The 18,004-nt window shown below is 38.5% G+C and overlaps 1 protein-coding gene across 1 annotated transcript in view; it reads left to right on the forward strand.

The window, feature by feature from the left end:
- The window catches only part of LOC109410744 (uncharacterized), a 29,083-nt gene extending 12,856 nt beyond the window's left edge, over positions 1–16,227 (forward strand). Inside the window, exons 6-9 of the mRNA XM_029875732.2 lie at positions 14,077–14,180; positions 14,243–14,911; positions 14,970–15,164; positions 15,228–16,227. Coding sequence (XP_029731592.2) covers positions 14,077–14,180; positions 14,243–14,911; positions 14,970–15,164; positions 15,228–16,138 — 1,879 coding nt within the window. The 3' untranslated portion in view covers positions 16,139–16,227. The remainder of the gene's footprint in view (positions 1–14,076; positions 14,181–14,242; positions 14,912–14,969; positions 15,165–15,227) is intronic.
- The last annotated feature ends 1,777 nt before the right edge of the window (positions 16,228–18,004 follow it).

Genomic DNA, 18,004 nt, shown 5'->3' on the forward strand with positions numbered 1-18,004 from the left:
CAGATCAGTCGGGTTATCCAAGGTCATCCAAACTGTTCTTGAGTTTAGATCCTAAAGTCTACGGATGTAACGGTAGCTTCCTTCACTATACAAAGCTACGATTTGTAATTTATCATGTTCAGTAAGTTTTATGAAATTTCGATAGACAGTATCAGATCAGTCGGGATATCCTAGGTTATCCAAACTGTTCTTGAGTTTGGATCCTAAAGTCTACGGTTGAAACGGTAACTTCTTTCACTATACAAAGGTACGATTTGTAATCTATCATGTTCAGTAAGTTTTCTGCAAATTCAATAACAGTAACAGATCAGTCGGGATATCCTAGATCATCCAAACTGTTTTTGAGTTTAGATCCTAAGTGTAGAATTTGCATAAGTTAAAATACACAGAAAAAAAAGTTTAGATCCTAAAGTCTACGGGTGTAACGGTGACTTCTTTCAGTACACAAAGCTAAGATTTGTAATATATCATGTCCAGTAAGTCTTCTTAAAGATTAATAGACAGTATCAGATCAGTCGGGATATCCTAGGTTATCCAAACTGTTCTTGAGTTTAGATCCTGAAGTCTACGGTTGAAACGGTAACTTCTTTCACTATACAAAGGTACGATTTGTAATCTATCATGCCCAGTAAGTCTTCTGAAAGGTTAATAGAAAATATCACATCAGTCGGGATATCCAAGGTCATCTAAACTGTTCTTGAGTTTAGATCCCAAAGTCTACGGATGTAACGGTAGCTTCTTTCATTATACAAAGCTACGATTTGTAATTTATCATGTCCAATAAGTCTTCTGAAAAGTTAATAGGCAATATCAGATCAGTTGGGATATCCTAGGTCATCCAAACTGTTCTTGTGTTAAATCCTAAAGTCTACGGATGTAACGGTAACTTCTTTCACTATACAATGCTACGACTTGCAATCTATCATGTCCAGTAAGTCTTCTGAAAGGTTAATAGGCAATATCAGATCAGTTGGGATATCCTAGGTCATCCAAACTGCTCTTGAGTTTAGATCCTAAAGTCTACGGGTGTAACGGTAACTTCTTTCATTATACAAAGCTACGATTTGTAATCTATCATGTTCAGTAAGTTTTATGAAATTTCAATGGACAGTATCAGATCAGTCGGGATATCCAAGGTCATCCAAACTATTCTTAAGTTTAGATTCTAAAGTCTACAGTTGAAACGGTAACTTCTTTCATTATACAAAGAATCGTAGCTTTCGAACATGTCCAGTAACACATGTCGAACATGTCGTAGTAATCGAACATGTCCAGTAAGTCTTCTGAAAGTGCAATAGACAGTATCAGATCAGTCGGAATATCCAACGTCATTCAAACTTTTCTTGAGTTTAGATCCTAAAGTCTACGGGTGTAACGGTAACTTCTTTCATTATACAAAGCTACTATTTGTAATCTATCATGCCCAGTAAGTCTTCTGAAAGTTCAATAGACAGTATCATATCAGTCGGGATATCCTAGTCCATCCAAACTGTTCTTGAGTTAAATCCTAAAGTCTACGGGTGTAACGGTAACTTCTTTCATTATACAAAGCTACGATTTGTAATCTATCATGTTCAGTAAGTCTTCTGAAAGGTTAATAGACAACATCAGATCAGTCGGGATATCCTAGGTCATCCAAACTGTTCTTGAGTTTAGATCCTAAAGCCTACGGGTGTAACGGTAACTTCTTTCATTATACAAAGCTACGATTTGTAATCTATCATGTTCAGTAAGTTTTATGAAATTTCAATAGACAGTATCAGATCAGTCGGGATATCCTAGGTTATCCAAACTGTTCTTTAGTTTAGATCCTAAAGTCTACGGTTGAAACGGTAACTTCTTTCACTATACAAAGGTACGATTTGTAATCTATCATGTTCAGTGAGTTTTCTGCAAATTCAATAACAGTAACAGATCAGTCGGGATATCCTAGCCCAAGTAATCCAAGTAACAGTTCCATCGCTGATTGGTTTTGTTTGATTTTTATTAATGCTTTATTACAGCAATAATTAAAACTCACAGTTTTATGACTGCTTTTATGAAAACCATTCATAAAATGTTTTATAGTATACTTGAAGATATCCATAAAGACAGATTTTAAGAGTAAACAAAACTTTCCGATATGTAAACCTTCTGGCAATCATTATTACCGCAATAAAACTGTTAAAACTCTCAACAGATGGAGATCCGTTCGATTAGTAACGACATCTGTTGGTGGAAAAGCAGAAACTACGACACTGCTAGGTTTATTGCGGTCATCATAAAAGTAAACTTGCTTTCGTTTTATTTTCGCTGATTATGGTCGTCGCCATATTAAAGAATTAGCTTACGTGAATGAAAAATAGTTAATTTTGCTTAAATAAGCAATGAATTGGTAGTTTGCAACCATTTTCATAACATGCTCACTAAGGTGGCCCACACTTATATGAAAAACAAAAATTTCGAAAAATGTCAAGTCTTACCTCCTCAATCAGTTGTTTTGGACTCCCAGAAGCTACGTTCAAAATTTGAGCAAAATTGGTTGAGCCTAAGGGGGCGCTCAAAACGCTTGAAGTTTGTATGGGAAAACTTGGCCAAATGTATGCAGAAATTTTAAGTTTTCGAATTTTGTCGCTAGGTGGCGCTGTAAGCGTTCAAAAAATAATTCCTTTGGCATTTTTGTAGGTCACTATATACCAAACAACTTTGTCGAAGACCGCAAAGTGATCCAACGTCTGTGAAAAAAGTTATACCCTAGGCAAAGTGAGGCAAAGAATTAAGATTTCATTATTGATATTATTCCTTTACATATAGGCTCAGTGTACCAGTTATGGCTATAGTACCTCTAATTCACCATTGTCGATTTTTAACCTTTAATGATACAAATCAACAAGAAAAAATTTGTGAACAACAAATCACGTTCTCAAAAGATGATTGCAATCATTTAAACTTCACAATTTGCTCAAATTACGATAGAAATAAATAATTTTCCTTAATTTTTCGGCTTCCTTGCACCCTATTTCGCCATAGTGTAGCAGTTATGGCTAATCCCATAAGGAATGCATGTAAATAGTGCGAAGTGGAACCCAAATTAACAAATGTATCCATAACTGATACAGGGTTCCTATCGTTGGCACACGCCGTAATAAATACTAAAACTAGTTTTGGACCCGTTTCTATATTTTCCCTGTAAACTATGAAAACTAATCAATCATTTGACATATCGATGACATTCGACAGTCTTCTTCTTATTTTTGTAGAAATAGTTCTTCTTAGGTAGTGCGATAACTGGTACAGGCACCCTACTGGAAAAATATTTATAATGTTTCACCTCACCTTACCTAGGGTAGGGTGCGTGTACCAATTATGGCACTACCTAAGGAAAACTATTTATATAAAAATAACGAGATGACCAACAAATGTCATCAATAGGTTAAAAGACAGCTTAGTGTTCATACTTCACAGGAAAAATATAGAAACGGAGCCAAAACTACTTTTAGTATTTATTACAGCGTGTGCCAATGATAGGAACCCTGTACCAGTTATGGTTACATTTTTTAACTTCGGTTCCTTTTCGCACTATTTGCATGCATTCCTTATGGGGTTAGCCATAACTGGAACACTATGGCGAAAAAGGGTGCAAGGAAGCCGAAATTTTAAGGAAAATGATTTATTTCTACCATGATTTGAGCAAAATGTGGAGTTTAAATGAGTTCGACCATCTTTTGTGAACGTGATCTGTTGCTCACAATTTTTTTTCTTGTTGATTTACATCGTTAAAGGGTGAAAATCAACTATGGCGAATAATTGGTACTATAGCCATAATTGGTACACTTACCCTATTTTTCACAGACGTTGGATCACTTTGCGGTTTTCGACAAAGTTGTTTGGCATATAGTCACCTACAATAATACCAAAGGGTTTCATTATTGAATACTTACAGCGCCACCTAGCGGCAACATTCGAAAACTTTAAATTTCTGCAACATTCGAAAACTTTAAATTTGGCCAAATTTCCCCATACAAACTTCAAGCGTTTTGAGCTCAACCGATTTTGCTCAAATTTTGAACGTAGCTTCTGGGAGTCCAAAACAACTAATTTAGGGGGTAAGACTTGGTATTTTTCGATTTTTTTTTGTTTTTCATATAAGTGTGGGCCACCTTCAGTAAGGATATCCTAGGTCATCCAAACTGTTCTTGTGTGAGATCCTAAAGTCTACGAATGTAACGGTAACTTCTTTCATTATACAAAGCTACGATTTGTAATCTATCATGTTCAGTAAGTTTTATGAAAGCTCAATAGACAGTATCAGATCAGTCGGGATATACCACGTCATTCACACTGTTCTTGAGTTTAGATTCTAATGTCTACGGGTGTAACCATTAACTTTCATTAATAGCAACGATTTGTTATCTATCACGTCCAGCAACTCTTCTGAAAGTTACAGTGGTTGTTTTTATCAACTAAGCTTCATAACAGTAAGAAAGCCCATAATATCCCAAAAATATATAACAACGCTTCTTGTTCATCTAACTGCTTTGGTAAGTACAGTGGATTATGTAACACTACTTAACGTAGTGGCAAAAGCTATAATCACAAGTGTAGTAGACCTGAAGCTATGGTCTCCGGAGTAGTGTTGTTGATCTGGAATATCTCAAAACTATCTTGAAATGATTCATGATATGCCAGGGAAATTACAGATCACAGTTTAAAGGTCATTGTGAGAATAACTACTGGATAGTTTGGACGACCCTCAATGTCCCAAAGGTTCATAACAGTATATAGTAGACTTCAGGTTGGTCCAGTCTCCGCCATTAGTTATGAAACGTTACTCAGTATGTCAGATTATAGCTGATGTTACGAGTGTAGATCTGAAGTTCTGAACTCAAAGATAGTTTGGCTGACCGGAAACATTCCCACAGTGTCTCTAAATGACATTTGAGATTTCAAGAGCTTCGTGGACCCCAGCAGACTATGCAATACTATTATTTATGGTGAAAACACATGAAGTAATTCTTGTAGATTTGAAAGACTACATTATAGAGCAGTTTGGACGACCCTGAATGTACCGAAGGTTTACAATAAGCTGGTAGACTTCAGATTGCTCCAGTAACTGCGGTTTATTATGCAACGTTACTCAGTTTAACCCGTTTGTCTCCAGCTGCGACATAAAAGTTCAAAATTTCGCAAACAGCTCATTTTCAACAGAATTTGACCAACTTTTGAATACAAACTCGCACAACACCCTAGTTTTGGAAATATACGGGATTAAAATGTTCTTGGACTTCTGGATGGAGTAAGGCCAGTGGGTCACTGGGTCAAGTCGGGTACAAACAAGGCCAAGTACAATTGATTTGCATCACTATAACATTCTTCTTAGCGAAGTATTTCAATGAAAGTTTAAATACAGCGTCCGTTCGTTCGTTGCAACGCTTTTTAGTTGCAAGTCCGCTAATTGCAAAATTTGACAAGTTTCTGCAATTAAAAAGCAATTAAGTGTCAAATTTGTGCTATCAGTCATGCTGTCAGTGCATTTCGATGCACTTTAGTGTCAAAGTGACGTTGCAATTAGCGAATGGCATTCGCTCGTTGCAATGTAAACATGCCGCTGTTTTTTGTTGCCTAATGATAGCTGAAGTTGTTACAAGTTCGATTTTGAGATTCTTCGATAGGTCTATTGAACATTCTTGAACCATCTAACGTACCCCGGTCTACTTTCCTCGACGTCCAAGTCTCGTGGCCGTATATCCCTTTCGGGATGGAGCGCAAAAAAGTGAAATTTCCATACAAATGGCTTCACTTTGACTCTCCAGAACTCTTATATTTCCCAACAAAACAACAATTGTTGTTCGTAATTACTCTTCAACTTTCAATTTCTAGCTTTGACTACCTTGATAAATCAGAAATAAAATAAATTGCGACACATAGAACTTTTTCATGTTTTACGGATTTTGTCCACTTTTTGTTCAACTTGTTCTCACATACAATGTAAACAAAAGTTTGTTTGTACATACAATGTAAACAAAAGTTGGTTTGTACACATACAAGTACATAACATACCCAAGAAACAATTATAACTTTAAGAAAAGCTTCTCAAAGCTGCGTTATTAAGCCTAAAGCCGAACTACATTTGGTTTAGTTGAGATGAAACTGTTGTTCAACTCTTGTTAGCCCAGAAATGGAGAATCTGCTGCTTCGTTATACAGCCGTCCAACGTTCAACCCGTTTGCTATTTACAAATATATCAGCAACCTTTCTTCAAAGTTTATCAAACCAAGTTGTATGATGCCTTTTTGTACAATCGTCTAACAAAGGTTTAATAAACAAAGCGAATTTGCAGCTGCGTTCATTATAACAAGCTTTTGCGACAATTACTCCACCACAATCACAATACAATAACAATTTGGCAACAATTTCAATTTTTATATTTGATTGAACAAATGCTGTAAAAAAATTTCTTAAACGTTTCTTCAATGTCGCTCTATAAATAAATAAGCAAAAAGATGTTTCATTTTACATATTTCTCATATTAATAATTTGAAACAACTTTTTATGGCCGTATTACCTACATTAATCACAGTTTAATGAAAAAACACACATCATTGGCAAGACTCGAAATCGGGACCTACTGCTTCACTGTCGTCTGCATCTGCTTTTCTCCAATCAGGATTGCATGAATTGGAAGATTTAAATCAGTATTTGAACATTGAATCGAATACGTTGCCATTCATACGTTGCTTAAACGTCGCTTAAGTTTTGTTATTCGACTAGTTGTCGAAATGAACTTTGAAGCTGATTAATGATTTATTAATCGTATCCGCAACGTTTGTTGGTGTAAATAAACTTTTATGTAAGCTTTGTTCATCAGCAGCGCTACTGGAGCTCAATAGTAGCTGTGAAGTCAGTTCGCTATGGTGCGATGTTGTTTTGCAAATTTGGTGATCCTTCAAACATGTTTATCGTTTCTCATACCCGAAAAAGTAAGTTGTGTTTAGTTTTCGGAACATTCGGAACACCTGCTGTTAATTTCCTGACAAAAAGTGGATCCTAAACCCGGTCAAGATAGAAATAAGGCTTGATCCGTGTCATGAAGAAGAAACCATGGGGAAAACTTCTACAGTGGCCGTTCGCTCGTTGCAACATGTTTACATTGCAACGAGCGAATGCCATTCGCTAATTGCAACATCACTTTGACACTAAAGTGCATCGAAATGCATTAACAGCATGACTGACAGCACAAATTTGACACTTGATTGCTTTTCAATTGCAAAAACTTGTGTCAAATTTTGCAATTAGCGGACTTGCAACTAAAAAGCGTTGCAACTAGCGGGTTTGCAACGAACGAACGAACGCTGTACCTAGACGCTGCTTGTTAAAGGAGCCAGTTGCCGTTTTCAAGCTCGGTTCAAGCTGCCGTTGATCAGTATAGTTTAAAGGTAAGTCGTGATGTTTTTTGAAGTGGATACAATTATTAAAAGCTGCTGCAAGGCTTCTGTTTGATGTTAAATAATTTACAACTGTGTTTACAAATGTAAACATGGTGAACAATGCCAATTAAGAGCACTGCTAATCAGCAGCTGAACAGAACGATTAAGCAAGACTTGTTAACCTATGTTTAAGCTACTTGTTTCGCTGTAAATGATATGTGGAATAATGTCATCTAATACGTCGGAAACAGCTTGTCTTCGTACATTTGTGACACATTATTAAGCTATAGATGGAAATTCCTAAACAACTTTTCTTAAACTTCTGTACGATCAGTTGCTCAATTTACATAAATATGATGAACAAAAGTGCTATTTAAACTGTTTGAAATATTTAATCGACTCTTTTTTCAACACATACTCTTATTCAACTGTCGGCGCTTTCGTAGATCACTTGTTAATCTGGCATACTTATTAATGATTCCGCATTGTTACTTGTATATATACATTATGTACCAATTATTAAACAGTTTGCATTACATGAAACAAAGACTAAACAGCACAATTATGCTGGTTCGTCACGAAAGGGATTTAGAGCAACAGGAAACCTCAGTGTTTACAACACGAAACTAGTAACTGGTAACGGAGGTCCTAGAAAGGTCGTAAACGCCATTTTACCTCGCGGGTCACGCCACCCGAGTTCCAAGTGGAGCGGACCTGGTGTGGTGGTTAGAACACTTGACTATCACGCCGAGGACCTGGGATCGAATCCCACTCCCGACATACTCACAAAAAAAGTGGGTTCTTCCTTCGGAAGGGAAGTAAAACGTGGGTCCCGAGATGAACTAGCCTAGGGTTAAAAATCTCGTTAATACAGACAAAAAAAAAGTTCCAAGGTACACAAGTTCTCCCCCTTTCCATTCGCTATTGGATCTACGTTGTCTTCCAGCGAAAATGTTTTTCGTCGTGACTGTTTCTTGCTGTCTCCCTTACAAAAGACACACTCAGCGAAAAAAACTAGCGAAATTCATCGAAATACCTTATGAAAATTTGCTATAACTAATTCTTATGGATGGCATAGGAATACCTTATGAAAATTGATCGTGCTTGCTATGACAAATTGCATAAGATAGACTTATGAAAATAACAAAAAAAATCTTAAAATGATGCAGACTGGATTCGATCCATGAACGTCGAGATCACCGAGCCCGTGTTTTATCCACACGGCTACCGACGCTTGAGAATACCATGTCGCTAAACATGAATAAAAGCCAAGCTGTGAGACGATTTTACGTCATAGAGTAACCTTATGAAATTCATCCGAATCATTATGAATTATTCAAAGGCCGTTTCATAAGTTGTGCCTTATGGAAATCTTAAGGTTATTTGGCTGAGTGCACTAATGCCTCTTCCATATGCCGATGGTAACGCTCTTTTTCACGCTAGCTCTCCTAATGACACCTTCAAGAGCGATATTGAACAACTAATAGTGCAATACCCTGTTTAATCAGATAACATCCGGGGCGATCTTCTTTTGGTAGAAATGCAATATCTTCTCTGTTTTATAGCATTTTACCCTGGAGTCTTTTTTATTAGTCAAGAGGAATAGTTGCATGCCCAAGTAACAATCAGCATGCCTTGAAGGTTTATTCATGTTTTATCCTGGTTTTATACGAGCATGTCAAAAAGCTCGTTGTTCTAAATTAGTTTTATGTGGTAGTTTTTTACTTTAAACCTTTGGCGTTCCATAAAACTATCATATAACTTCTGCTATAAACTTCTTCAGTTTAAGACTTGCAAGTAGACATGAATTGGTTTTATCACTTATTATATATCATTCCAATAAAACTTGCATTTGCGGTTGTTGTCGGAGAGATTTTTTTTGTAAACAAATACACAAAACTGTGAGGCAATGCATAAAACCAACAAAAGATTTCGTGGCCGTAACATAAACCAAAAAAATGCTGTGATAAAACCGCTAGTTCTATCATGAGCTCAGTTATGACTACCTCAGGAGGGTTAGCCCTATTGGAGGAATCATCAGGAACACAGAGTTTTATCAGAAAAATATGTCGCCTAGCCGGGATAATTCATGTAAATACAGAAAAATTATTACTCAATTTTATGATTTCACGTACAGCTTAAGATCAAATTTAACATATAATACGTTTCCGTCATTTTATTTTGCCAGAAAAATTACATAATGTCTTTTAAACTCCGCTGTGTTGAAAAAACCTTTTTTGCACCCAATTCCACCGAGTAAATTGAATGCATTTAACTACCAAATTATGCATTGTTTGTGTGGCGCACTTAGTTTTTGTCATTATCACAGTCACATTCACCACAAATTTTCCGTGGCATGTCTCCTGACACGTATTAAATAGGAAAACAAATCTGAATTCCATATCTGCATCTTTCCAATTGATGGCTGGATAAACAACCAACAAAATTTATGCTGACGATCGAACATTGAGAGTGAGAAATAATCAAAACAATTATTTGACAAGTCAGAAGATGGTTTTATTTAGAAGATTGATAAAACTATGATACAACCTGAAATCCTAAGCCGGTTTGCATACGAAGTCCTGTAGACCCTAATAAGACTGGGCCAACTAGCCAGAACGTGGGCTTATTGAGGCATACAAGAACTCGAGAGCATTTTCAAGTCGGCATCAATGGTTTTACGTTTAGGATTTTTGAAACGCTAAAAAACTTTGATAAAATTAAAATTGTTACTTGGGTGGTACCTCCCCCCTTTTGCTGGTAGCCAAAAATACGTGGCTTTTTTTGTATTTTCTGCAGAAATTCCTTGGAGACATTCCTGGAGGAAGTCTTGGAGGAAATCCTGGAGGAATGCTTGGAGAATTTCTTGGCAGAAGTCTTGGAGGAATTCCTGGAAAAAATCTTAGAGGAGTACCTAGAGGGATTCGTTTTAGAGGAATACTCGAAGAAATTTTAGAAGAACATTCTTGGTGGAATTCTTGAAAGAATTCCTTGAGAAATTCCTGGAGCGATTGTTGAAATTTTTGATAGCATTCTTGGAGAAATTCCTGGAAGAATTTTCCAAGAATTGCTGAAGGAATTATTGTAAGAAATTCTTGTAGGAATAACTGAAGAGACTAATTCCTAGAGGAATTCTAGGAGAAATACTTGGAAAATTTTTTAGAGGACGGATTCCTGTAGACATTTCAGGAGCAATTGGAGAATTTTCTTGAAAAAAAAAATCCGACAAAAATCCCGGAGGAATTCTCGGAGGAATCCAGAGATAAATTCTTGGAGTAATTCCTGGAGTAATCCCTGGTGCAATTCCTGAAGTAACTTTTGAGGATTTCACAGATAAATTTATGAAGGAATTTCTGGAGGAACTTTCAAAGAATTCCCGGAGGAATTTTTAAAGTAATGCCAGGAATAATTTCTAGTAGAATTTTGGGAGGATTTCCCCATGGATCCCTGGGAAAATTTTTGGATATATTGCTGGAGAAATTCCTGGAGGGAATCTTGAAGAAAATGCTTGGTAGAAGTCTTGGAGGAGTTCCTAAAGAATTTCCTGGAGGAATTCCTGTACGAATTCTTGGAGGGATTATTGAAAGAATGTTTGGTAGAAGTTATGGAGTAATTCCTGAAGTAATTCCAGGAAGTATTCCTGGAGTACCCGAGGGCAGTTTCTAGAGGAATCCTTGAGAAATTCCTGGAGGAAGTCTTGAAGGGAATCCTGGAGAAATGCTAGGAGAATTTCTTGGCCGAAGTCTTGGAAGAATTCCTGCAAAAAATCTTGGAGGATTACCTAGAGGGATTTGTTTAAGAGAAATACTCGAAGAAATTCTTGGAGAACATTCCTGGTGGAATTCTGAATTTTCTGGAAATTTTTTGGAGAAACTTTTGGAGGAATTCCTGGAGGAACTTTTAAAGAGGAATTTTTTGAGTAATGCCAGGAATAATTTCTAGCAGAATTTCGGGAGGATTCCCCAGTGGATCCTAGAGGATTTCATGGAGGAATTTTTGGAGGTATTGCTGGAGAAATTCATGGAGTAGATCTTGGAGAAAATGCTTGGCAGAAGTCTTGGAGGACTTCCTGGAAAAAATCTTGGAAGATTACCTAGAGGGATTTTGTGAGGAATGCTCGGAAGACGTTTTAGAGGAATACTCGAAGAAATTCTTGGAGAACATTCCTGGTGGAATTCTTGAAGGAATTCCTGGAGAAATTCCTGGAGGAATGTTGAAAATTTGGGCAGCATTCTTGGAGGAATTCCTGGAATTCTTGGAAGAATTATTGGCAGAAATTCTTGTAGGGATACCTGAAGGGATTCTTTGAGGAATTCTTGGCGAAAACCTAGGAGGAATTCCTGAAGGAATTTTTGGAGGAACTTTTGGAGGAATTCCTGGAGAAATTTTTGGAGTAATTCCTGGAAAAATCCTTGGAAGAATTTTTAGAGGTATTTTTAGAGGAGGGATTCCTGTAGACATTTCTGGTGCAATTTCTAGAACTTCTTTTAGAATGTCCTTGTAAAAAAAATCCAAAAAAAAGTCACCGGAGGAATTGTCGGAGAAATCCAGAGATAAATTCTTGGAGTAATTCCTGCAGTAACTCCTAAAGTAACTTTTGAGGATTTCGCAGATAAATTGATAAAGGAATTCCTGGAGAAACTATTAGAGAATTCCCGAAGGAATTTTTAGAGTAATGCCAGGAATAATATCTAGTAGAATTTCGGGAGAATTTCCCAGTGGATCCTGGAGGAATATATGGCGGAATTTTTGGAGGTATTGCTGGAGAAATTCCTGGAGCGGATCTTGGAGAAAATGCTTGGCAGATGTCTTGGAGGAGTTCCTAGAGAATTTCCTGGAGGAATTCCTGTACGAATTCTGCTTGGAGAAATTCCAATAATAATTTCTGGAGGAGTTGCTAGAGAAAATTTTGGAGTAATTTCTGGAGGATTTTGTTGAGAAAATTCTGAAGAAATCCATGGAAGTATTCTCGGAGTAATTCCAATAGCAGTGTCTGCACGAATCTCTGGAGCAATTTTTAAAGGAATTTGTGGAGGATTTTCTGAAGGAATTCCTTGAGAGCTTTATGGAGTATTTCCTGAAGTAATTCCAGGAAGAATTCCTGGAGTACCCTAAATCAATTTCTGGAGGAATCTTTGGGAAATTCCTGGAGAACTTCCTGGAGGCATTCCTTGGAGAATTCCTGGAGGTATTTGTGAAGTGGTTTCTGGAGTATTTCTTGTAGAAATTGCTGGAGGAATTCTTGGAGAATTTCCTGAGATACAACGAGGAGAAAAACGTGATTTAAATGCATATGATGGTCTACCAGTAGCAAAGATTACATTCCACTAACAATCGTAACGAAGAAAATAGTACAGAGTATACCAATATTGCAAGTTATTCTTCGTGGAATTTTCAACTATCATTCCAGAATAGTTTGGATGACCAAGTGACATGTACTCTACGGGTGGCGTAGATTATATTCCGCGAGCATTCGCATCACAAGAGAGCAACACAAAGAGATACTCGTAATGTTATGAGGTATAACGGATACAATCCTGAAAGATTTATACTGATAGAATAATGAGAAACAATAGTAAAGCCTGCGGACCTTGAACGTCTTAATTCCAGAATAGTTTGGATGACCTAGATCACCAAGTGAATGGTGTTACTCCAAAATATATTGGGGTCCATTTATATGCCAGTGGACGGACACCCACCTCGCAACACATAGAGATACTCGTAATAATAGGTGGTGCAACAGACACAATCGTGAAAGAATTATGCCGATAGAGTTTAGAGAAACAAGAGTAAAGCCTATAGACTCTACAAGCATGTCCTAATTCCAGAACAGTTTGGAAAGCCTGGAATAATCCCTGAATGTACCAAAAGCATTATAGTTTTGCACTGAGGCTCCATCAGCAGTATAGACTACACTCCACGAATATTTTTTTTACAGTTTTAAAGCGTGATACAGTATATAGATTTCATAATTCAAGCTTCAAAGTGTATTGAAGGCCATTTCTATTTCAGGGAATGCCCAACTACCACAACATCGAGTTGCTCGTAGCATTGCGAGGTCTAATGGACATCAACGTGATTAAATTTCTTGGACAAAGTGAACACAAATGATGGTAGATCCAGTAGATCTTGAAAAAATGAATTCCATAGTAGTTTGGATGACCTACATTACCCAATTCATGTACCATGGATTTTCTAGGGGTGCTTTGAGGCTTTTTGAGTACCGTAGACTATGTTCTGGGATCATTCATCGTGTATAAAATTTGGTTTAAAATGTTAGATTTGTGACACAAACTTCGGAGTACTTTGGAGGCCTTATAGTAGGTCTGGGATTTTATTTCACTGCATCGTTCGCTGCTTTGAAATTAATGAACAGCCTCCCATATTTTCATAAGAATCTAGTGGTTGGATTAATGGAGATTCGTGCCTGGACGTTCTACCGGGATTTCATTTACAGATATTGAATGTTATTATTATTATTATTATTATTATTATTATTATTATTATTATTATTATTATTATTATTATTATTATTATTATTATTATTATTATTGACTTTTCGAATTACGGGGAAATTCTGCCCGAGGCTGGTTCATCCCCGTATATTGAGTGTTCAAATATCATAAGTAACAGAATTGCTTACAGTTAATGAACTGAACACTTCTTCTAGATCCCGAGGAATCAACATCGTAGACTTCGATAGATTTGTGCTGAAAAAGAACGTAGACCAAACTATTACAGGAAAATGGGTTTTCCACGATGTTGAAGTGTACGGTAGGTCACCCCAATTAACCCTTGCATGCATTTCGTTCAACGATCATCATTTCACATTCCAGGCAACCTCAACTTGACCACCCTCAACGGTCTGGACATCCGACACGACATCCTGTTGAACCACGCCGAGCAGGTGACCTTTACCGGTGCCAAACGGATCGACAACCTTCGGGTTCACAATCTTCGTTGCCCGGAGCCGTGCATCATCCAAGGGGTGGATTTTAGCGAATGGTTCAGCAACTCCGTGCGGCTTGACCGAAACCATACCGTGGAAGGCGTCACCTACCTAGAAGGGGTCACCATCCTGGGAGGCATCGAATCCCTCGGTCCGGTCAACAACGTTACGTTCGACCCACAGCATTTACTGCTCAAGTCGGTTAATCAGACGCTGGAAGGCACTCTCTACCTGAAAACCAAATTCCCAGAGCACAACTTGATCTATCAATCGTCGATCGAAACTTTGGAGGTGAACACAATCAACGGCAAAGATTTCAACGAGTTCATGGACAATCTGGCACGTGATGAAGAGGGTACGATTACGATTGGGACACCGGTTACGTTGGCTCAGAATTTGAAGGCCAAGAATGTGCGTACCAGCGATAGTAAGGTATTTGGTGTGAATATCAATCAGCTTCTGCAGGAGGTGGAATATGGTGATCAGTTGAGTAAATATGAAACCAAGTTGCGGAGGCTGCATATGGTTGGACAATCCTTGGTGGAAACACTCAGTAGTACGTTGAATTGCAGATTATTGGTTTTAGACAGCTAATAGTATTCTCTGAATTTCAGCCAAAACTCCGTATCTTAGTCACTATCAACCGATAAAGGCCCTGCCGGGATACTTCCGTAGTGTAGCAACCATTACGTTACCGTTATCACCTGCAGCAATAGAACTACTGGCGGCACATGTGGATGATGGAAATCGAACGGCCGTTGAGTTCTACAGGTGGAATAAGAAGGACTCACAGTTTCGTTTTGCTAAAGGTATGCAGTTACATCCCAATAATATTTCTGGTCATTCATGAAATCTCGCCCGTCTTATCCCAGGTTTTCCATCCATCAGTTATCCGACTCTACGGATCACCAAAATGAAACGAATCGTCCTGGGTGGAATCCAGAACCTCTTCGTCGAATACTACGACCACAGCCGTCTACTCTATCGACAGTCTATCCTTGACCTTGAAGCACCGGACTTTTCTGCTCCCAAGAAGACTCCCAAATTCACTTCTATCTACGAGTTCAACAGCACACATCCCCAAGACATTGTTGCACTCAAGATACTCGACTTGGACTGCGTAGGCCTGTACTCAACACACATCGACGGTCTGAATGTGTACTGTCTTCAATTGGAGAGCCTGGAGTACTACCTGAAGTTCCACCAACCCCTCACAACACCAGCAGTCAAACAGGCCCTTTTCCTGGACGGACGCCTGATCTTACTGAGCAGAGATAATCTGCTGCAAGTCTGGCGCTCCCGTGCCGACTACAAGCTCGGTCTCTTCCAACTAATCAAGATAGCCCACCCAACTTCCCTGACCGTGGCCAAGTTCGAGCAACAGCTCTTCATCGCCATCAATTCGGACCAAGCCCTTACGGAAGCTTCCGCTCATCATGGATCGATAGAAATCTGGCGCGATCTGCGACCCCAGCATCGGAACAGTACATTCACCAAGTACCAGACCATCTTGACCAAGGTTCCCAAGCAGATCCAGTTCTCGGTCCTGTCGACCACGTCGGAACTGATGCTGTACACCCTGACGGAGAATCCGTTCCACCCGTTGGTGATCTACCGGTACGAGGGTGTGGCCGGATTCCGGGAGTACTTGACGAGCAACGCCCTGCGGACCAGCAGTAAACGGTTTGCGGTGATCAAACTGGATCACAAACAGCGGGAACTGTTGGCGTTGATCGCCGACCAAGGAGTCACTTGGATCGAAGCCGTTATAAAGGGCAGATAGGTTTGCTGTTGATTTGTATACATTCGTGTATAAAGTTTTGTTTTTGTTGTTATGTTTGTAATGAAATTTGCGTGTTTTTTTTCAAAATCGCTACAGTATTTTTTATTTGTAAGAAAAATTACTACACAGGTCTAAGTCTAGTAACAAATTCCGAACCAGAATTTGGTCATCAACGAACTATCCGATCGATTCTCAGATCTCCGAACTTCTCTTATTTCTTCATGTTTCAAGATTGTACCTTTTGATTCTTTTTTTTTTTTTTTTTTTTTTTTTTTTTTTTTTTTTTTTTTTTTTTTTTTATTTTTAATTCTACTCAAGATTCTCCTAGATTATGGAAATTGAAACCTTCAGACATTCTTGCGTTTGAAATCCGGAGTTCACCAGCCTTGCATAGATCTTCATGATACATATCCGCAAGATACGCTTCCATTCGTTCTCCAACACGGTAGTTCTGATTTGTGATCAGCTTCAGGAGAGTCATCTTTTTTTAGCGAAGCCTTGTAGTGATGCTCCTTCAACGCTACCCATATAGATTTCGCAGTCGTTTTATCTTGAACAATGCAGTACTGGCTTTTCTCCAGAGTTACCTGTATTCAGGGATGGGAACACTCACTTGCAACGAGTTACATTCACTTGCTATTTTCTCAGCTCAGAAGCGTGCAATCAAGAAACGATGTATGGGCGACTTTTGCCTTGTGATTTCGTCTAAAACTTTGCCGAATAGAGTAGGGGTCGCAAACGAATCCCAAGGTCGTGACAGAGCTGTGAAAGCGACTCTCCACGAGGTGAGTGTAATTTACATTCACCTTGTGGAGAGTTGCCTTCGCAGCTCTTTCACGACTTCGGTATGCGTGTGCGACCCCTACTCTATTCGGCAAAGTTTTAGACGAAATCACAAGATAAAAGTCGTCCATACATCGTTTCTTGATTGCACGCTTCTGAGTTGAGAAAACTTCAAGTGAGTGTAATTCTTTCCAAGTGAGTGTTCCCATCCTTGCCTGTATTATAGCCAGTGCCTTTTCGCCTTCACTCATCCAAACTTTGGTTATCGGATTCGGTGCTGCCTGTTTTCGAAGACATTTGTAATGTTCATTCCGTTCTTCATTCTGATTCAAACCATCACTATAAGACTACAGCTAAATCTCCAGTTAGCCTAGTGGTTAAGGCTATAGATCACCAATCCGGAGATGGCGGGTTCGATTCCCGTTCCAGTTGGGAAAACTTTCTCGACTCCCTGGGCATAGTGTATCATAGTGCTTGCCTCACAACATACAAATTCATGCAATGACTGGCAAAAAACCCTTCAATAAAGAAGAAGAAGAAGAAGACTGAAGCTGAAGCCTAAAAAAGTTTGAAGAATAATTTATTTGTGAAGCGGACGCTGAGCACCAAGGTTTCGATCATGAGTAGGATTTGTGCGTTGCGACTGGAGAACAACGGTGACATAGTGTTGAGAACCACTGGAATGGATAGTCTATCATGCTCTCGCCGTTCTGCGTGCTCGCCGATAGCATTGTAATATGCCTTCGGTCGATGCACAATCGCAGATATTATTTCAGTACCAAATTTTGAAAACGACGTATAATCAATGGTGTAGCATTTTATAAATTTTAGAAGAATTGTAATCGCCGTGTAGTGTAGTAACGTTTCGTCTTGTAATGTAATTTTTATGTAGGGTGACAATGGGTATTATCGGCAGGTTTGTTCTCTTCGTCATGGGGGTTTTTGTCAGCCAAATTGCCTGAAACTTGGCCACATAATTCAGCTTAGTTGGGAAGGATTTGAGACCAACTCTGAGTTCAATAGGTTTCAAAAAACCCCCAAAGACGAAGTGAACAAAACGGCCGAGAATAGGTAATTTCCCCT

Source organism: Aedes albopictus, chromosome 3 (assembly GCF_035046485.1).
Source record: "Aedes albopictus strain Foshan chromosome 3, AalbF5, whole genome shotgun sequence".
Classification (NCBI taxonomy): domain Eukaryota; kingdom Metazoa; phylum Arthropoda; class Insecta; order Diptera; family Culicidae; genus Aedes; species Aedes albopictus.